Below are 21353 nucleotides of genomic sequence, written 5' to 3' on the forward strand. Positions count from 1 at the left end.
CAGTTCTTAATAAAATTTCAAACAGAAGACGACCCAGACATTCAGTAGAATATAGACTACACCCTCCTTTTTCTAAGAGTAATAAAATTAACAGACTAATGGATGCTATATATACAGCCTCCTTTCAAGCCTATTTAAATCTTGAAGTTTCCTTTCAGCTCAAGCCTCTAAGGTATCACAGTGTTAATTCATTCAGTGGAGGGAATCTCTGTGTGGGCAGGGACCACAGAGGGAGCTTGGGACAGAGCTGCTTTAAATCCAGGTCCCTGGATTGGGTATCTTGCTTGGGGTAATCACCATAAGCTATCAGTCTACACCACCAAACACGTGTGTTCTGTGCTGATGATGTGTCACTGCAAGGGGGTACAGTCCCAGTCTTAGATGAAGACATGCAGACATGGCAGATGATTTCCTTAGTAGGTGATTTACTCAGCAGATCTATCTGGGAAGAAAGTGTCTGTCTGTCCAGAGGGTTAGTGCGCTTGAAGAGAGACAACAGCTGTGACTTCAAGCACTGATTTGCAGGCCTGAAAAACAAGATGCCGTGCTGTTGATCCTCTGCAGCTGAAATGATGGTGTTTTTGATGTATCAGAGATAAGCCGGACAACAAGCTTGTAAGCAAGATGCTTGTCATTCCTGGAAGACTTAACACTGGTCTCACTAGTGTTCTTACAGTTTGACCTAGACAACTGAGGCCTTACTTGCATCAGCTCTGAAGGATGATTTTCAATGGAAATCCACAGTGCAAAAAATATCCACATGTAACATTGAAGAGTATGTGTTCTACCGCATAAAATGAATCATATGATAGTAGTGCACTTTGAGTACGGATGAAGTAATCAAACAATTAAAATGTCACGATGGGAGATGACTAACAGTAGGGCAAAGTATGACATGATATATGAGAAACTCGTCTAATTTAATTAAGTGGAAAGTATGACTCACAGTCTTTGGAGCCGGGCTAGGGAGTGACTGGATTCCACAAAGTGGAGCAGTGTTCTGGTGCTACACTTTCTAGTTTCTCTACTGCCTGAATATGGACACCTTAGTAAAAACTTTCCCTGACTGGAGGCTGTGCTTAAAAACTAGTGAAGTAACTGAAGTCCTGTTAGTGCAGGAGGCAGACTGGGGCAGAAATAGCTGTTAGAAAGTTCCCACTTCTCTACAGCCTGAAATAGCAGAGAGTGGCAGTGTTTCAGCCTGTAAACCTGCATGCATGATGATTGAGATCTGGGTTACTATAATGGCAGAAGTCTTTCTCATGTGATCAGTCACACAAAGAAAAGATTATTACCCATAGGCACTTCCTTAGACTTTCTGCAATATAATTTTGTACCTATTGATATATATGCTATGATTTTTTATGTGAAGAATAATACATGTAGGAGCTATAATAAAGTACCTGAGAAAATGCATACAGACCTGATTTTATTTATAAAACCTTATTAAGAAAATATCTGTAACATACTGTACAAAAGTAAATTAAGACAGTCTCTCTTTTGAGCTGCTTGAAGTCCTGAAAATACCCCAAGAAAATAGCCAAAGGCAAAGGAAGGGAATAAAGACTAAAGCAGAGGGATCAGCCTGACAGACCCACAGGCTTTTTAAAAATCAAATCTGAATATATATATTCTATATGAATTAAGTTATGGTAATATAGATGTATGGTTATATATATGATCAAACACTGCTCTTGTGAGGTTAGTTTCACTTTCTGTTGGTATGCATTGTGGAACAAGCAGTACAAGAACACATGCTACTCCTTCCCAAAAAAGCCTCACCCCAAAGTAGAGAGAGGGAAGAGTATCCTACATTTGCAGCACCACTGATCTAGAGAACTTTAAGAATAAACTGGCAAATTTCATTTTAAATAATGACGTTGAATAGGTTGTAAATTCTTGTCATCCAAGCATTCCTTAGAGAAAGGGAAAAAATAATTTTTGTTTGGAAAATGTCTGTAATTTCCTATGCTCTTTTCATACTCTCACCACTTTGGGCTCCACAGAACAATGATATTTTATGATTAACATGATGGAATTGACTTGGCCTCAGAGAACGTAGTGCCATAGGTCCATTGTTGTTCATACAGCTACAGTTGGAGTCTATACCACATCTTTCCACTGCTGGCTTTACCTACTGCAACTAGGTTAGGATTCATGAAAAAACTCCCTTACCATCGTTGTACTCAAACCTTCACTCAGTGTGGAAAATGTCCAGATGGACTTTTAGGGAATTACTCAGAGAGATTAAGTTCCTCCAGAAAGGGAAAGAGGTAAGAAAATTACTCTGTACTTGCCTGAAATGAATTTTTGAGATCTCTGAGTAGTTTCAAGTTTTGGGTTCGCAATCTGTATGCTCTGAAAGAGTGCAGGCTGTTACTGGAAAATGTCAACACTTCCTCAGAAAAGTCACCTTCTGAAGTCCTGTATCTAGCTAGAAGCCCTGAAGAAACAGCTTCTCAAAAACCACCTTTGGGAAAAAAATCTTCACATCCTTCTACTTTCTGGGAGTTAGATCTACTAAAATTATTTTAATATTGTATTTTTTTAATATAATTTGATGTTTTGTCAGAGACCCGCTATGTCCCACATTCTAGGCTTTCTAAACCTCAGTGAAAGACTTAGCAGTCTAGGTGAATTTAGGCCTGACCTATGCATGTTCTCTAACATGGAGAACTAGAAAAACATGCCAGCATGTGTTGCTACACAACAGCAAAGAGTCATGAACAGAACTAAAGATGATTTATTAAATGTAAATTATTGAACAAAGACACAGAGATAAAGATGCCCAAATGCGTATAAACAACATGTACACAATGCATACATAAGGTTATGCTGTTTTAAAATAGGAAGCCTGTTTTGATTGTTTGTCTCAGATGAAAAGTTTGATTACCACAGAGGGAACAGGGAGAACGAAAAGACAAGACATTTTGTCCTGAAAAACAGCCCACTTCATTATTTTCTATTCTTCTCTGTACTGCAGTTGTATCAGCTTTGAAATGGGTAGAGCTGTTGCTAGGTGATCTTCTTTATCCACTTCGTAGCTGAAATTTCAGCCAGCCTGAAAAGAGTTTTTATATCCCTAACAGCATAAAATTAAATTCTAAGGCATTAATAATGATTTTCAGCACAACCCTGCTTCTAACTACGAGCCTCTTTCCTGGGGCCAACCCAACCACCAGCACAAGGAGCACACTTTCATAGGCAGGCTGTGGGTCAACATGATTTACGTGGTAGCAGCTGCAAACCCTCCCTGAGCATTTCCCTTATCTCAGCTGTGTGCATCTGGCTGGAACACCCTTTCTTCTCCACAAGGATTCCTCCCTTGTGCTGAGCAACTCTCTGTACAGTGGGACAAGGCTGGGAATCAATACAGCCAAAAAACAAACGAGTCTTCCACTCCCTCCTTACTTGGATCTGCTGGGTGGAGCTCCTCTTTCTGGTTTGTTTTGGCTGCACAAGGAGTCCAGATAAACTCAAAGTGAAATGCAGTGGATGAAAAGGAACAAGTGGGCATGGCTTGGGCAGGAAAGGAGCTATTTGGGCTGCTTTAACACATGCCTGGTATTGCAGCCAAATATCAAAATAGAGCCTCAGATTTTCTTAGCTTTGTGATCTACCAAGGAAATCTGGATCATCTTTATGTGTAAAGTTGAACTATTTAAATTTAGAGCTGACATTATTAATCCAGATCTTGAAATAAACATGTTATTTATATTTTAACTGAAAAATGTGGGGGGGAATTTTATTGTTGTGTCTCTTCAAATTTGCAATATGTAAAAGACAAAGTTAAACCCAGGACAGTTCTCATATAACCACAGCCAGCAAATTAGGGTTATATCCCCTGTTGTTTCTGATCTAGATATATTTTGTTCCATCTGTTACTGACACCCACTGTCGCCATAAACAATTTTTTTATTTTTATTTTATTTTTTTTTTTACTTTTGGGTGGTAAGACCACATGAACAAAAATTGGCAATTTTTTTTTTTTTTTTTTTTATGGGGTGAGGGCTGCAAAGGATGGTTCAATTACATTCATCGTGTGTTAATGTCAATTATTTTCTCCTACCTGTAACATCCAGTGATAAGTAACTGTGTATCCAGTTTCGACAGCATTAGTCACTGTGGAGATACAGTAATTTCTGCCACTGAAGGAGAGGGTGGCCTGCACTGAGTACTTGCCAGCCCCGCAGATCCACCCCAGCCAATCTGTGGTGGTACAAGCAATCTATCACCTGGCCTATTTATTCTCAATTCTGCCTTCTAGAGAAGCAACCTGGAACCAAGCTTGCAGAGCTCCCTGTGGGATCGCTGATCTCCTTCTGCCCTAAGGGCATGCCACTTCTGCAGCAACTCGCAAAAACTCTTCTGCAGTGACAACTCACTTTCAATCACACCTGCTATTGGATAGGCTGCCAAAACACAAGTAGTTCCGCCTACTAGCACACTGGCTGAGCCAACACCAGGTATACACAAAGTACATTTGTTAATTTACTTTCTTAGAAGTTGTTTAGAGCAACAGCACAACCTAGAAAAAAGAATCTATTAACCAGGAAGGAAAGCTGAGAATGGAAAAACCGGCTCAGTAGTAAGGGTAAGTAAAGTAGTAAGTAAAAGGGATCGGAGAAAAAAAAAAAGCCTAACACATAAAACAATGTAACAGAGAAACTTTTTGATATGACTCCCCAATGTTTGCATCATCCAGCTGCCTTTTCATAAAAGTAATACGTACTGCTAAAGATAGTTTATCTAGAAGGCATGCTGCCCTATGTGTATCATGCATGTGTAACGCAATGTTATGTTCAACCCAGGAAACTTTTGTTTCCCAGGTATGTGCAAATGGATATCAGCAGGATACTTAATTCAAAGTCTCATTTACAGGTTGGTAGAGAAACAAATATAGTTTTGTCCCAGTCTTGTTTTGTCTGTTAGCCAAGCTGGTTGACCCTTATCTTGAAGCATAGCTTATAAATAATCCAGGACAAAGAGCGTGCATAAGTGATTTCACAACTGTAAGTGCTGATGAATGAATGCTGCAACCAAAAATTCCTACAGTGCTACGTAAATTCCAGTAGTCATCAACAAGTTAAGCAAATCTTCTGGTTTATATTAACACATAAGGGTAACATGTTCCATGACTCCTACTTCGCTGAATGTCGCAATCAGTTACCTCACTGTTCACTTAAAGTGTAAGAAACAGACCCTAGCATTAGGTTGGACTGAAGTCTTTGCAATCATTACTGATAAGAATTTTAATAAAAAAGATTGTACATACTTATTAAGATCTGCACACTTGACCATTATTAAAACCTGAATTTTAACAACTTTTAAGCTTGACTTTTTACAGCTATTTTACCCAGTACAGCCCAAAATTAATTTTTGTTTTTAAAACAGATGTTTCAAAAACAGATGTTTTATCACTTATGTAGAATTAGTGCTTTGGTGATGACTTGCATTTTTTCTATGACAGTATGAATAATCTTGTTAAAAACAAATTGATTTGCCATACTAAAGTATGTACACATGATTCTTGGTGAACAAAAGGAAGAAACTGCTTTGGCATACCCTGTGCTCCAAACATTCTATCCCATCCTTTTTTACCATGATTTCTTTCCAAGGTCTGTTGCAAGTAATAAATATAACACATCCCATTAAGTTTCATAACTCCCACAAAAATACATCCAGCTCTTCGTAAAGTCAGCAAGAACCTGTGTGAATGCATGCCAAAATGAAGGCAGGGAGACCAGAACTTCGTTCAGCAGTAGCCTTACTACAGTATTTACTTAATCTATGATTTTAAAAAAAAACAATGTAGTTTGCTTTGGGGGCTTGTACATATTGCATCACCTCACCATGTCACATGTTAGTTGGCGTTCTGTAAGCCCAGCCTTGGGAGCATACATAAACAGCAGCTGATTGATTTGCACCTCTCTTACCAGATACATCACAGCACTCACAGTTACACTAGTATTATTTTGCAAGTAGTTTGTAATTTTTATTTCCATTTGTTAGCCTATTATTAAAATAGATCAGAACCAAATAATAAGACCTAGCTGTCCCAAATTACAGATGTTTAATTTTTCTATAATGCCTCCTATTTAGAATAATTATCTGCTATATATATAGTTTCTGACTTGCCAGTGCCTGAGGTTTGATTTTAAAGCAAGACAGTTGGTGGTGGCTATTCTGGATACAAGAAACACTGCAGAAGACCACAACAAGGAATTATAGGAAAAAAGGCATAAGGTAAATTATTGTGTCATTTTAAAGGCTAAAGGAAAAGTATGACATCAGAAGAGAAGGGGTGAAGTAGGCAGCAGAAGCCTTGGCCAGGACCTGCAGATAGCCATTTGAAATTTAAGGCAAACAGGAATGAAAAACAAGGCCAGCTAGAAGAGGACCTAACTGAGCTCATAAGGCTGGTGCCTTGCCAGCATGATAACACAGATGTAGTAAGTCATGCAATTGCAGACAGAAGATAAGGGCGATCAAAGAATGGCACCGGGAACTGATGAGGTCCAGAATAAGGTTCTGCCAGGGGAAATGAGGTACAGCTGGCAGCTGTCGAAAATGGTGAACGGGGCGGGGGTGGTGACACAGTTGTAACTTTCCAGTTCCTCTCAGCAGACAAAAGAGAGCTGGTGGCAGCACAGCAGGAGAGATGAAAGGCTTGTAGTTGTACATCTCTTTCTTTAAAGAGAGAAACAAAACCAAACTAGATCGGTATCATCAACTATAAATGGCATGCAGGAAGAGTTTTGGAAAATGGAAAATCACAATGTTGCTCAGTGGTGAGAAACTCCCCTTCCAGCTGAGGACACGTCACTGGAAAAGTCCCAGCCTGGGGGAAAAAAAAAAAAAAAATAAAAAAATCCACTGAGTAAACAAATTGCACCGGCAGTGAAAACAGAAAGTGGAACAAAGTCAAATGATACTTTGGCTTTAAAGGAGTTTATTTTCAGGTTAGCATTTCCTTGAGTGGCATCAGCTCAAGTTCAGACAAGAAAAATCTCATTAGAGTGAAAATGACTGGTAAACTTCACTGCAAATATTAGGCCATTGAAAGAAAGCTCACTCATTAAAAAAATCTAAGATTTCAGCCCGGGAATTTTTGAATTTTCAGCTACTGAGTGTAGTAAAATGATCTCACTGACAAACCAGACACCCAGGATTGGGCAAGTTTGTGAAATTTTTTCCCTTAATTTGCACGTATTTCTAAACAAAGAAGTCCTTAACTAAACCCTTCTGAACAACTCACTGGGCATGGCTCTTTGTCTTGCAAGCATGTTCACTGCTGAGAATTTTTCCGGCTTGTCTGTAAAGAAAACAAGGGGTAAACTTCCTTGGTGACAATGAGACAAGAAATACAGTGTTGGATAAAATTCTAGGTTTCTTACCTAACTAGCATTCATAAAAATACTGACATAAATTATTACCTTTCTCTGATAAAAATCTACTTTCAACAAAGGTACTCCATAGTAATTAATCACAGCAACAGTAACTCAAATTCTGGAAATAATTACAGCGGCACCGCTTTGTAGCTGTAATCTAGGAAAATAATCAAGATCGTTTTACCTTTGCTTTTCTGCTCCCTCACTTACTGAGTCCTGCTGCATCCTGGCCAATGCACATGACAGTCCAACCCTGCTAGCAGACCTATTCACATTCTCTCAGAATTGGGAAGAGGATCAATTAAGAGTCTTTGGGTGAAGAGGTTATGAGATTTTTGTTTATTTGTTGTATGGCTTCTAATGTATATAAATAGTAGAAGTGAACAAGAACTGCAGGAAGGTTTCAAATTTTGATTATCATTTTTCCTGTTACAAGATAAGGGTAATGTTACTGCTGTTGCAACAAGGATCTTGACTTCTAAAGTGGAAGCTCAGGGCTCAAGTCCATTGATCACATCTCTACTTTTGGAGCTTCAAACAATAGAGAACAGTGACAAAAGCTTTCCTGAGGCTTTCCTAAGCTGAGGGGGCAAATGTGAAATTCAGTTGTGTTTCAATTCTTGCATCTGATGCAGTTACTGGGTTAAGCTTTCTAAAAGAGAAGTGTCATGGATTTTCCATGTGTGCTCTTACATGCAGGGCAGGGAGTTCCAGGATGGGGCCAGGGTGGGGCCAATGCCAGAAGTACAGACAATGCTCACAAAAATGTACTAATTGGACTAATTTATAATTTTATAAGAATGTTCTTTTCTCAAAGTTATTTTCAGGCAATAAAATCAGGTTGTGACATGTATTGTAAACATGATCTGCTGTTCTTTGGTTTTTTTTTATGAGTGCACACTAGGGTTGATCAGGACAAGGTAGTGTGGCATCTGACAGCCAGAACCTGTCTTATGTTGGATGACAGCTACTGCAAGAGGTCTCTTGTTTTAACACTCTTTTCAGTTTTGGCTAACACAGGTTGCTAGAATTGCTCTTTCTCCTCTAGAGAGCTGTTGATAATTTGGAAGGTTTGAAGTTTTTTGTCTTCTGGTAGTACAACCATGGTGTTTGAAACCATTTCAAAATAGTAGCATCTGTAATGCTAAGAGGTTTGCTCTTGGATTCAACTCACATGCTGCTCCTCACACTGGTAACTCAGTCAAAACCTTACTCATGGGAGTAAGTACCACCAAAAAGCTGCATATTGCAGCGAAAAATTTTTTGTATTTTAGATACAAGATGCACACAAAGTTGATGTATTTACTTATTGAACATTTGATGCAGTTAAGCAACATTGGAAAAAAAGTCTTAAAGGTGAAGTGCTGGTGAAGTTCATTCTTGCTTTGTGTGACCAAGTTTTTTCTCAGCTGTAGTACGGTTTTATCTCATAAAGCTTCTTTAAATAGCATGGATATGGAACTGGATCAGAGTCAAGGAATAGAAAACCTCACAAAGAAGGGAAGACTAGAAATGCACTGAATGAAGCAGAACCTTAATAAGAAAAAGGATTTCCACAGTCAGACCTTACACTTGAAAAAAAATTACCAGACAAAGCCAATTCCTAATGGAGTCACTGGTGGTTCTCAGAGAAGAGAACTCATTCCTAGTCCACAGCTAATTCTGCATCTGGCTTTGCTTAGTGCTATGCACATCATTATATTCTGTTAATTTTCTTCCCTGACCTTGCCCATCTTGTTACAATGAAAGTTCACTTGGCAGCTGATAAGGAAAGCAACCAATTGTAAAGCTGCATGACTAAGCAAGAAAATATATGCAAGCCATTTGAAGGTCTTGGAAAGCCCAAACATGGTTCTACAATGCTCACCCACAGACCAAGCAAAAAAGGCTAAAAGAACTTGGAAGTTTTGACTTTCAACATCCAAAAGCTGGAAGGTGCTAGAATTAACACAGGATATGCAGAAGAAAGCTTGGCCTAGGATCAAAAGGGCAGAATAGAAGAGTATGGCTGCGGAAGGACCAGCTTCACCAGAAGCTACAGAGCTGCACGTAGCTCACAGGCAGTTCACATGGGATTTCAAGGGCAGGGCTGGCACCAGAGCTGCACTGCCACAGACGCTGGCAAGTGTCACCAGTCCTGCAGCAATGGAGGCTGGTATGGACAGGGGGGCTGGAAACCACAGATGAGGTTACCAATCGATACTGGTTACCAATCGATACCGGTCACCAATCGATACCGGTTACAGGGGCACAGAACAGGCTGACATGAATTTGGCTGTGCCTGCCCTAGGGATGACAAAGGCACAAGCCAGACACCGGGGAACAGGTTCACTTCAACAAGTTCAGTTAAATCTGCCCTTCAAAAAAGCCAATGTGTTCAGAAAAATATTAAAAAACCAAACCCAAACAGTATAATTACTGCCTTCTTCATGCTTGCAATTCACTAGTCAGTCATTCCTTTTTCATCACATGAATGACATCACTGTCAGAAATTATTGCCTGAGGACCTAGACTGAAACCAGCACTGCAATCACATTAAAAGGTCTCTGTGTAGATGCAGGAGCAGAGTTTAAATTAGCTTTCAAATTATTTTTCCGAAACACGGTATGTGAAACACCTCAACAACAACTAATCACTAACAATTAAAAATATAAAAGTAATAACTTTATTCTACAGACTCAACAATTTTAATTGGGAATTAGCATTGAATGAAGACGGCTGCAAATGAAACACTATCAAAACCTAAGAGCGTACTGAAACACTTTAAAGGTTTCACCTTAGCTTGTGTGAGTGAAGAGTAGCTGTACATATGTGGCTACACAAATAAGCTTGCAGGTCTTTCCTGTACATTTCATCAGTACTCACAAATTGCGCAAGATCAACCTTTGGTGTTCGCTCTTGGCATATACCAAACACACTTAGCAAAACTACTGCATCTGCATAATATACGAGTTCAAACTTTCCCAGGAATAACAAAACTATTAAAAGTACAGCTGTTGCTGTGGTGTTAAGCAATCTTTAGTGTCTTCTAGGCCCATGGGATCAGCAGCAGTTAAGTTTTTCCTCCCTCCTAATTTCTGTTAGGCCTCTGGTCTCCTCCTGGAGCCACAGCTAACCCCCAGCAGACAGTGCCAGAGAGAAGCCTACCTTGGCACAGCCCAGTTCCAGTCTTGTCCTGTTGCTAGGGCTACAAGGCCACACATGAAACACACCCCTGTGCTGAGGGAAAGACACAGCCATGCCAAGGGGCTCAAAACAGGCCAGAGACTGGCATCATGCAAACCGGGGTGGCATTCACATCAATCATTTTGTTGTAATTCAGTATTATGTACATGAAGGAGCACATGGTATCACGGTGTCCATCCCTCACTGTGTTTTTAACAAGATTACCGTGGGGTAGCAGCTCTGCCCATTGTGTCCTGTGTGAAGGCACAGGACTTGAGCAGTATTTCTGGCTACTCTCACTTCAAGGCTTTTAGGAGCCACTGGTCACCAAAAGCACTATTACACTTATGTAAGATCAAAGTGATCATTTTTCTGCTGAAGTCTTGTTACAGGGACATTTGTGACCTAAATGGATTGCTAAGAGCATCACCTAACAGGCTTTTTGCATAGGAACATTAGTGAGTAGAGAATTCAGCTACTCTCAGGTCTCAGAGGAAACACTCACTGATATAACATAATCACTTCTCCACACTCTGATGCATATACAAAAGCTTCAATTTATACAAATAAATTATTCCAAGGCAGTTATTTTATGTCAGTCATACACCCACAAAATGTCATCATGTACTTGTACTCCTTGTGTAATTAGATATTTTCCCAACTAGGAAAAAAAAAAAAAAAAAAGCAAACAACAAAATAACAGGATCATTTCACAGTGATGCCATTTAAACTTTTACACCGTGAAAATGGTAAAGATTAATGGAGGCAAAGCACATTTAATCTGAAGGCTTTTATTTAGAACTTTGCTTATGGATTTGTTCTTATCTGAATCTCAATTATCTTCCACGGACTTTATATTTGTCTCAGAAAACAAGCATCTTTGCTACATGTATTAAACTTACTCTTATCTTAAAATTGTGTCCTGTAAGAAACAGTGATGTTCTGTGAGTTTATTTGCTGTAACAGCATAGATGAGAACTTGGTGCTCTTCAGGCACCAAATCAGCTACAAATAAGCACATATGCCTGTAAGCATCAAGAAGCTACTCACAAGAATTTTCAATTAAAAAAAAAAAAAATAACAGCTACTTTTAATTAAGACTCGTTAGTTTCTCTTAGCCCTCAATAAATAGAAAGCGTAAGGCATGTGGGATCCAAAATCTTTAATGGAGCTGAAGCTAAAAAGCACCATCTGCCATTTACCCCGCGGTTTTCAACCGGGACCTTTTCCTTCGTCGGTCGCAAAAATTTCCCTTCGTCCAGATCAACACAGGCGATCTGGCCACTGATGCCGGCAAGTCACGCACGGGGGGAGCGAGCGAGGATGTGCAGGTGGGAGCTGCGGACGCCGTGAGCGGTGGGGCCGCCGGAGCGACACAGCAGCACCCCGAGGCCCCCGCTGCCGGCACGGGAGGGGGGGCGGCGGGAGCAACTACTTGCAGAGCCCCTCCAGCCGCTCCAGCGTGCCCTTCATGTCACGGATGCGCTTGGCCAGGGCGGGCACGGGCTGCATGGCGCGGTCCAGCTCCTCGCAGCGCGCCACCAGTGCGTACATGGCGCGGATGCTGAGGTCGGCCGCCTCGCCCAGGCTCTCCACGCCGTCGCGGTAGGTCTGGATGCAGCCGACGCTGAGCGCCGTCAGAGCCTGCAGCCCGCAGTGCACGTTCCGCAGCAGCTCGTCCACCTGCGCCGCCACCTGCCCGGCCAGAGCCACCACGTCCTGCAGCGCCCCGGGGTCGATGGCGGGGATGGAGGACCCGCCGCCCCCCGCCGGAGGTTCACCCCGCGGGGCGCCGCTCAGCCGGATCCGCCGCTCCAGGTTGTTGGCTACGAACTGGGTGAGGCGCCCCTCGCGCAGCACCGTCCCCTCCAGTTCCAGGGCGCTCGCCAGCGTCGCCCTCCGCCCCTCCGGCAGCTGCCGCCCCACCGCCGCTGCCCCTCCGCCACCAGCCAGACTGAGCGCCTCCAGGCTCCGCTCGTCCCGCCCCCGCCCCTCCGGCGGCGCGGCGGCCGGGCCCGGCTCCTCCATGGCGAGCGACGCGTGCCCGCCCGCCGCCACCGCCCACCGGGGGGCGCGCCGACGCCTGTTTACGTCTCTCACGATTGGCTGCGGGGCCCGTGGGGGTGTGGCCTCATTTGCTCATGCGGATCCCGATTGGCCGGTGGAGCGCCGCCCTCTCGTCGCGCACTGCGAGCCCGTGACTCGGAGACCGGGGGCGTGCCCGTCCGGATTGGGCGGTCCCAGGGGAGGCGTGGCCCCGAGTGTTTGTGTCGCTTCCGATTGGCTGGAGCGACGGCAGAGAGACCGCCGCTCCACCGCGATTGGCGGGTGGCGGCGAGGAGGGGCGGTGCTGGCGCCGTCAGGGCACGGCGGTTGGTGCGGGGGCGGAAGTGGGCGGGTCGCGCCCGGGTAACAACACCGGGGAGCTGCTGGCGGCTCTCCTCACTCCCCCGCCATGTTCTCCTAGCGGCGGCTCCGGTTGCGCCACCACTTCCTTAGCCCGTCACAAAGCCCGGGCAGACCCTCCCCAGCAACCCGTCCCGTTCGTGCCCGCCTGGGCCCGACCCCTCTCCCCGGCACAACTCTGGGTACCCACGTCCCACCATGGTTACCACCACAGCACCGCCGCCCTTCTTGGCTCGGATCTCGGCGGGCACCGAAGACCCGCGGCGGCTGCCGCCCTCCGCCCTGCTCCAGCGCCTCCGGCGCGGGGACAGCAACTGCGAGAACCAGCCCAGCTGCTGCCTGGCGGGACCGGGGGGTAGCGCCCGCCCCGCTCTGAAGAGGGTGCGGCGGAGGAAGGGAAAGATCCGGCCCGGCCCCGCGGGGCTCTTGCCCAGCCGCTACCAGCAGTACCAGCAGCACCGCGCCGGGCTAGGGAGAAGGACGCCGCTGGGAACCGACCTGGTGACGGACGCACCCCCAGAGGAGCCCCCAGCGCCTGCCCCCTCGAGACCCGCGCCCGGCAAACCCCTCAGGAAGGAGGTAAAGACAAGGCTGCGCCACTTCTCCTCACTTCAGCCCTCTCCCGGTGCCCGGCGAGCCGGGCGACCATTTTCCCTTTCCCTCGGGGTGGTCAGCGTGGGGGGGAACAGCGAGCGGGTCGCCCCCTCCCCGCGCCCCCTCAGAGCGGCGGTGGGGGGGACCGGGCGGGGGGGCGGCAGAGTTTCCGTTACGCTCGGACGGGGCGGGGCGGGGCTGAAAGGCGAACCGCGGGCAGCGATTGGCTGCCCGGCACCCGCCAATGGGCGCCCGGCGCTGCGCCCCAGCAACAAGCCAGATTTAGCCCTGCCGCTGGCCGCGCGCCAGCCCCGCCCCCCGCCCCGCGCTCGCCGAAGGCGGGACGTGCGTGTCGCGCAGCGCCCCATGGCGGCCGGGGGGGGCTCCGCGCCCTCAGGCCGCCCGTGCCAGCCGAGCGGTAGGATGAGCTGTGGGATAAGCGAGAAATAGCGGGGAGAAGGCTTCTCGGTAACCCTCCCCCTTCCGAGGTGGCACCCGGCGCCTCCCCAAGTGTGAGGGGCGGTGAGGAAACGCGGAGGAGAGCGGTCGTGATTGACGTGACTTTTCTTTGTCTTCGCAGTTCTTAAAAAACAAGATGGGAAAGACAGAGAAGGCGGCCGTCCCCTACGGCCAGCCCGTTCACAGCTTACACCTGTGTGAACAACCAAAGATTAACAGGCAGAAGAGTAAGTGTAACACGCCAGTGACGAAGATCGCCTCGGCGAAAAAGATAGAGAACTTTTGGCAGGATTCTGTGTCGCCGGAAATAGTTCAGAAGCAGGAGAAAAAGCCACTTAAAAACACAGAGAACTTCAGAAATGCCAAGTCCAAGAAACCTATCGCCCTAAATGAAATGAGCCAAAAAGAAAATTACGCTGGGGCAAAGTTTAGTGACCCACCATCTCCCAGTGTCCTTCCAAAGCCTCCCAGCCACTGGGTGGGTGGCACAGCTGAACTGTCTGACCAAAACAGGGAATTGATGGCAGTCCATTTGAAAACTCTCCTAAAAGTTCAAGCATAGTTTCCAAAATCTCTTGAGTAATTGGCAAAGAAAACTCCATCCAGGAAACTTAAAACATGCCTTGTTGCAACAAAAATTGCAAAAGACTGTCAAGTCTTATAATCACATAAAAAAAAAAATCCTTGTATTATATTTTTTATGGTTGTGTAAATAGTGTACATCTTGTATTATGTGTATATTCTTGTTCATACTTTGAGAGGTACATTTTAGTTTTGTTATGAAAGGATGTATTTTGCACTGCCTGATTGGTAGATGTCTTGTATATAAAATATGGACAATTTTACGTGTGTGCTTGACACATGAAGACTTGACTTGCTTTGCACAAGGTAATGAAAATTTTGGAAGGAGAGTACAGCTTTCTGATTAAGATTCCAGATCAAATGTGAATGTTTTATTTGTGCACTACTGACAATAGTTTGACATTCTGTCTCCCAATCAAGTATTAACATGGAATTTTCATACAAATGTGAAGTTTTGCCCTCTGCTCTGGAAACTATCTGGAATTCCTGTTCATCTGTTCTTTTTAAAATTAACTGGAATTTTACTAAAATTCCAACCCACCAATTTGAGCACTGCTGATTTCTTTAAAGAAGTTAAAAAAAAACCAACAAAAAAACCAAGGAATAAAAAAGGAAAGAGCAGAGCTTTCTGCCAAGAATTCAATTGGTCACTAAAAAATTAAATAAAACAATTTGGCCTCCCCTTATACATGTCTCTGTTTTTCTTTGAGTGTGTGTCTGTTAATTCAAGTATGTGAATTTAAAGTACTTGATTGCCTTTTAGTGCATTAGTAGAAATACTTTATCTTTTAACTGTCTCAGGCAAAATTAAATAGTGCTCACCAAGAACTCCTTCTGTTTAAAAAAAAAGCTACTTTAGTGACAAGTTGTTCCTAGGATTGTTTTGTTGAAAACAGATTTCAAGCAAGTTGGACAGTTAGACATTGAAATTTATCCTGAAATATTTTCATAGTAAGTGGCTATTAAACGAGTCAATATTGAAAAATAGCAGTGACAGGAAATGAATGGAGCAAGTTGAATTTTTTATTTTTCACCAGGTTTCTCTTGCTCATAGCTATGCTGGAAAATGTGTTCCCCTGACTTAAAATTCTTAAGGAATTGGACTGTGGATTAGTCTGACAGGCATGTTGAGGTGGTAACAGATTTGCAATTATTTTACTAATCTAGTGTTTAAATAAGATTAATACTAGGAAGTATGTGAAATTTACATAAGATAGCAAAACATATTTAAGTATTTTCAAGTTTTTTGATCCATCAAAAAAATACAATCTCTGTACTCAGGTGTCCTAGGAGAGGAGAGATTCATAGGAAGAAAACGGCTGCTTGTATCTGGCTGAGGTGGCTCCATAGTGCGAACATTTGCAGTGATACAGATTAGGTGTGTTTTTGGTGCTGCAGCTTTGGTCCAGAGCATCACTTCATTCCACACAGGGCAATTGGCAGGATTCACTAGTACAGCCCTGATATGAGCTTGGTCAAAAGCTCAAAACAAAGGGTTATTTTATCTTACTTACAGACGTTGGTTAGTTTTAAAATAAGGCTATTTAGCTAGAAATGTTCTAAACTAAGGGTAGATAGAAAATTTTTGGTTTACCCCAAAACAATTAGAGGTTCACTGTCTTGTAAGAGACTGGTATTGGTGTACTTGAGGTCAGTGTGTGGCTTCACCAATCAAGTTTCCTGCCTAAACTAAACACTCCATAATTTAGTGTCCTCCATCTTCTGTTCTAAAAATGCTCCTGGTTGTCTGTGGGATTTTTTTTTTTTTTTTAATGAACAGTATTAGGGCAAAGAAAAATTCCACTGGAATCTCCCTGAGAATAACTCAAGGACATGGTAAGTCCCCTTTTGCTATATTTGGTAAATGCTGTATTGATCTGCTATTGTGCCTTTTTTTCCCCCCCCTTTGTTTCTTTTGCCTAAGTGTCACCCAAATGCAAAGCAAAATGCCTTAACAACTGTCCATACCTTTAGGCGATGGTTAATTTTATCTGGTCACGATGAGTCTTGCTAACTAGCTTGACAAGAGGGAATTTCCATCAGCCAGTGGGTTGGCATTGCTTATAAGGATGTGTCCTTTTTTCCCCCTGATTATTATTTCATTTCCATCAGCATCTTCTTACCCTTCAGAGCTGACAGTGTGAATGCTAGCTCTGATCCTGGATAAAATTTATCAATGTCACATAGCTCTTTGTTCCTGCCCTGATTTGCCAACGCATCCCTCAGGGTTAAAGAATTTGCTAAATGTTAATTGTCAATAGTTCTCAGCTCCTCTGTCAATTATTTGAGAGATGGTGGTTGAGACTTCTGAAGTGTTGGGAACTTCAAACTTCCCATACCTTGTTGGACCCTGAAGTGTAAGATACTAATCTGGTCTTTCTGAACAGCAGCAAAAAATTCAAAGCTTATTTAGCACACATCTACGTCAATGATCCAGCAGAAATGTTGGAGCACTTCATGTTTCTGTCTTCCTGAGATCTTTGGGCTGAGGCCCTTCCTGCACAATGGACTGGTTTGTATATTAAGTCTTAGTGCAACACACACTTCAGCAAGACCAGATGAAAATCAGAACGTGGTAAATCTTTTAGGACCATATTCTGCGCTTGTCACTTTCCTGTTTTTTTTTCCTTTGTGTTTCTACATTATCATCTTACAGGGATTTTCACTCTCAAGATTTCCTTCACTTTCACAGATTCCTTATCCCAGTTCCCTCAAGAGGAGCCATTGTATCCCATGAACACACTCTTTGAGTTCAGAGCCAGCAAAACATTAGTGTCATATTTGGAGGGCTTATTTGCAGTGTAACATAAAATTACAGAATGACACTTAGGGAGTGACCAGCCTATAAGGAAGAAAATGCACAAAATCAGTGTTATCATATGTTAACATATGTTATCAGCTAGTCATGTGTCAGCTATACAGGAATTAAATAAATTGCTTATTAAATCTTCTGAGGTCATTAAGGAAACTGAACATTAGCATTTCAGTTAGATAATGGAAATCCTTTCTGTTTAAAAGTCTAGTGCAATGCTGTGCAGGACTGCAGGAGAATCAATTGTGAGTTAACTATCACCTTACTTTTAAACAGTTAAATGTTATGCGTTGATGGTCCTGAACAATTAGCTCTCATGGAGGACAGAAGTATCTGTTGTTGGGCTCTCATGCGTGGCTAAGGCTCAGTCCATTAGACAGCTTCATTAATAATGGCTGGCTTGGTGCTCTACTAAAGCTAAAATGTTTCTGCTTCCTAATGCAACAGGAGCTAGAAATCCTATGTGAATTTGAACTCTGTTACACCAGGATCTCTTCAGAGATTTTGCTGAATTCTGGTGAATACTTAAGCAATCTGCCTATGAGTCTGTAAATTTAATTTTATTTCATCTGATTAGTATTTTTTTCCAAGGCACGTCATTTAAAGCAGTACTTAATTTTCAGATTATTTTTTTAAGCTTTTGCATTATAAAACATTTGATAAATGTCACACTTGAGGATTTTTTTCTTCTTTACACAGTTTTGAAATCAAGTACAAAGCTCTATAGATTATATGAAGCCTGAAGATTATAGATTATAATTTCATTGTAATTTTGAAAATAAGTTTACCTTTATTTTCTACATAGAGCCATAGAATCATAGAATGGCTTGGGCTAGAAAGAGCCTTAAAGATCATCTAGTTCCAGCCCCCTTGCCATGGCCAGGGACACTTCTCTAGACCAGGTTGCTCAAGGCCACATCCAGCCTGGCCTGGAGCACCTCCAGGGATGGGGCATCTGCAGCTTTCTCTGGATAATCGGTTCCAGTGCCTCACCACCTTTATAGCAAATAACTTCATCCTAATATCTAATCTAAACCTACTGTCTTTCAGTTTGAAGCCATTCTCCCTTGTCCTGTCTCTATATGCTCTTGTAAAAAGTCCCCATCCATCTTTCTTGTAAGTTCCCTTCAGGTTCTGGAAAGGAAGTCTTGACACTTCCTTTATGCACTTAAACACGTAACTTATTTTCTTCTACAACTTCTTGTGCTCTTTGAATTTGGATTTTACAATGCATCCTTTAAATATTTTTTTCATATCATATGTTTGACTGAACTTTTTAAGGGGATTCATTTTCTGTTGTAATTTCTAAGATGGTTTTCTGTTAGGAGTAGGCTGGCTCTTACCCAAAGAGGCTATGATGTAAGAGGTAAAGTTGTAAAATGTAAACATTTACTGTGAAAAACTGATGCTACCTTGTTGAACAAGAACCGCAGTGTTAAATATTTTTGATAGGGAGAAATAAACATTTTGTTGCTGTTCCACTAGAAAATACATGCTGCAGCCAGCAGCTGGCTGAGAGGGCCATGCATATGCACAGTATCTTCATAGCTCCTTGAGTTCACATCTGCTTTATCTTCAGCCTTTCATTAGATCCTGGAGGAAACAGAGGCCTGATCTTACCCAAGAGAGAGCATCATCCTCCAGGAGGACAGAACATGCAATTTGCCAGTGATTCAGTTTCTCTCTACCACCAGCCAAGTCCTTCTTAGCACCTCAAGCCTTTCCATCACTTTCCTCAACTGTTTTCTTTAGTTTCCACTGCAGCTGTGTATTTTTTCTTGTATTTCCTCCTAAATGCATTTAACCATTCTCAGTTTTCCTTTTTAGGTTTTTTCACCTGATTTTTTTTTTTTTTTAATTTAGGTTTTTTCATCTGAAGAATCAAATCACATTTATTCTGTGTTCTGGGTACCATTCCTCCAAGACCGTATGTCCTTTTCCTAGAGGACAGTTAGATTTTTACAAGAGGCAATGATTCTCTTGAGTTTCTCCTGTCAACCTGATATGAATTGACCTTTCAAGCCTTGCTAACCATAATGTACCTCACTTGATATCCTGGAGGACTAGAAACTACTGATGTACTGGTCCACACAGATACTGTAGAATTAATCTGTCAAACACAACTCAAAATCCCAGGCAATTAAGAATTTACGAATTGTTTCCTCAGAATCGGGAAGTCTGAGAGGTCTGACCTGGACAGATCACTGGCAGGAGAACATGCCAGGAAGATGAAAATGCAGTCTACAGCTCTGACACTCATGAACCAGGGCTTTTTATCTAATTCTCTAAGCTGGGTCTGCTGTTGGAGAGCCTGTCACACGTACAGCCTGCTTGCTGCACCTGTCCAAAATTCCTTAGCCTCCTGCTGTAAGATGGTGGCTGTCTGAGTGTTCAGTGCTAGTTCCATGGTTAGCCAAATATTTCTTGCATGGTTGTGTTGTAGGTGATTTAAGGTAAGAGTTTACACTGTTCCTTTGTGTTTTCTCTCATTTTGGTCAAGGGTAGTCTTTCAAATTTATAACCATTGAGACTGAATTCAACAGCAGCCATGTGACTTCTTGCCACATGTAAGTTAACTTTAATAAAGAGAAACTGGTAACACAGGTGCCATTACTTCGTCCACAGAGATAACTCTGATAAACCAACTGTGCCTGTGCACTGTTAGTTCAACTGAACTCCTATTTACAATACTTTCCATTTTCACTCTTTATTTCTCAGTTATGAATTTTTATTTCTTTTCTTTTTCTGACTACAACACTGATGAGAATACATGCTGAAGCTCTGGAGAGCCATAGCTGGGTGCAAAAAAATGAACAAGCAACATACCCATTGAAATTTCTGTCTTTAAGAAGTGTTGGGGTAAAAGGAGGGGTCAGGTTAGGATCCCTAGTTCTGGTGAGCCCCCACCAGCCCCAGTAATGTTCTGAAAAATGCCGGCTTCGATGGCTATATCCATGTATTTCAGAGTGTTTAAAGATGGCAGCCTTCCAAAAATAACTCAGGTTTTCCAGTTTTCCCTTCACAGCCCCAGAAGTAGTACTCATGAGAGGGCAGCCTGGACCCCTAAATAGCCTTGAGACAAAACAGAAACTTTTGTACAGGCAACACAACCTGATTTTATCCTCTCCCCTGTGGCAACACGGAAGAGCTAACCTGTATTGCTGTTACAACTGATTATTTCCAGTCTTCCAAACTGTTGCATGCTTATATGATTTTTTAACACATACATGCCCTACTTTTCAAATACTATCAGAAAACATTGTGAAGATGTGGGGGAAGGGTAAAAGTAATCTTGGTCAAGTCTTGCAGCCTCGATTCAAATGCCATCTTAGCCACAATTTTCTTAGGAAGGGCTTTGCTCACTTTTAACACCTCTGAGATGGTGATGTGGGCAGTGTTCTTGGGACTGGGAGGGATGTGCTTTCTCTCTTTCAGTGAGATACTGAAGAAGGTCAAGGAGTGGGAAGCTGATATCTGATGACCAGAGGAAGGAGCTCTGCTGACAGAGAAGAAAGCTTTCTCCATATTGTCTTCCTCAGCTGCAGCCAGCCTCCCTGACGTCGCTTTTTAAGGACCTCTAGCACGCCTCCACCCTTCCTTAATTTCTGTGCCAGAAATGTAAGGAATTCTTTTTACACACGAAGTAACCACGGACACACTCAGTAACTTTTTGGTTCATTCCCAGGGAGCAGTGACACCAGGTAGACACAGAGGAGAGGAGGAAAGAAAAGAATTAACAGACAAAAGGTAAAAACACCACATTACTACTGACAGGAAGGATGAAACGCGCCATGTGCATATGCGAAGCAAAAGAACACTGGTACATTTGCTTCAAGAGATGGAGTTACTGCCGCAGGTGTCTTTGAAGCACATGCATACAGCTTTATGTATGCTATGCTTAAGGGTCCAAGGAAGTGAGCAGTTGGGAAAACCCAGTGTCAAGG

At 42.9% G+C, this 21353-nt stretch overlaps 3 protein-coding genes across 3 annotated transcripts in view; 1 reads left to right on the forward strand and 2 right to left on the reverse strand.

Annotated features, from left to right (window-relative positions):
• The window catches only part of RNGTT (RNA guanylyltransferase and 5'-phosphatase), a 213106-nt gene that overhangs the window by 175939 nt on the left and 15814 nt on the right, over window positions 1-21353 (reverse strand). The window lies entirely within an intron of this gene.
• Window positions 11332-12584, reverse strand: BORCS6 (BLOC-1 related complex subunit 6). The gene has a single exon (XM_086876517.1). It carries the CDS (start codon window positions 12582-12584, stop codon window positions 11988-11990), a length of 597 nt encoding a protein of 198 aa, XP_086732643.1. The 3' UTR covers window positions 11332-11987.
• Window positions 11532-15283, forward strand: PNRC1 (proline rich nuclear receptor coactivator 1). Its single transcript, XM_086876516.1, has 2 exons — window positions 11532-13541; window positions 14137-15283. Exons 1-2 carry the CDS (start codon window positions 13161-13163, stop codon window positions 14575-14577), a joined length of 822 nt encoding a protein of 273 aa, XP_086732642.1. The 5' UTR covers window positions 11532-13160; the 3' UTR covers window positions 14578-15283.

Source organism: Cyanistes caeruleus, chromosome 2 (assembly GCF_971803275.1).
Source record: "Cyanistes caeruleus chromosome 2, bCyaCae1.hap1.1, whole genome shotgun sequence".
Classification (NCBI taxonomy): Eukaryota; Metazoa; Chordata; class Aves; order Passeriformes; family Paridae; genus Cyanistes; species Cyanistes caeruleus.

Bases quoted from the DNA above. Each gene is read 5' to 3' on its own strand.
- BORCS6 (XM_086876517.1), bottom strand. From the start codon at position 12,584: ATGGAGGAGCCGGGCCCGGCCGCCGCGCCGCCGGAGGGGCGGGGGCGG.
- PNRC1 (XM_086876516.1), top strand. From the start codon at position 13,161: ATGGTTACCACCACAGCACCGCCGCCCTTCTTGGCTCGGATCTCGGCG. The intron at 13,542-14,136 runs GTAAAGACAAGG...TTGTCTTCGCAG, and splicing joins GCAAACCCCTCAGGAAGGAG to TTCTTAAAAAACAAGATGGG.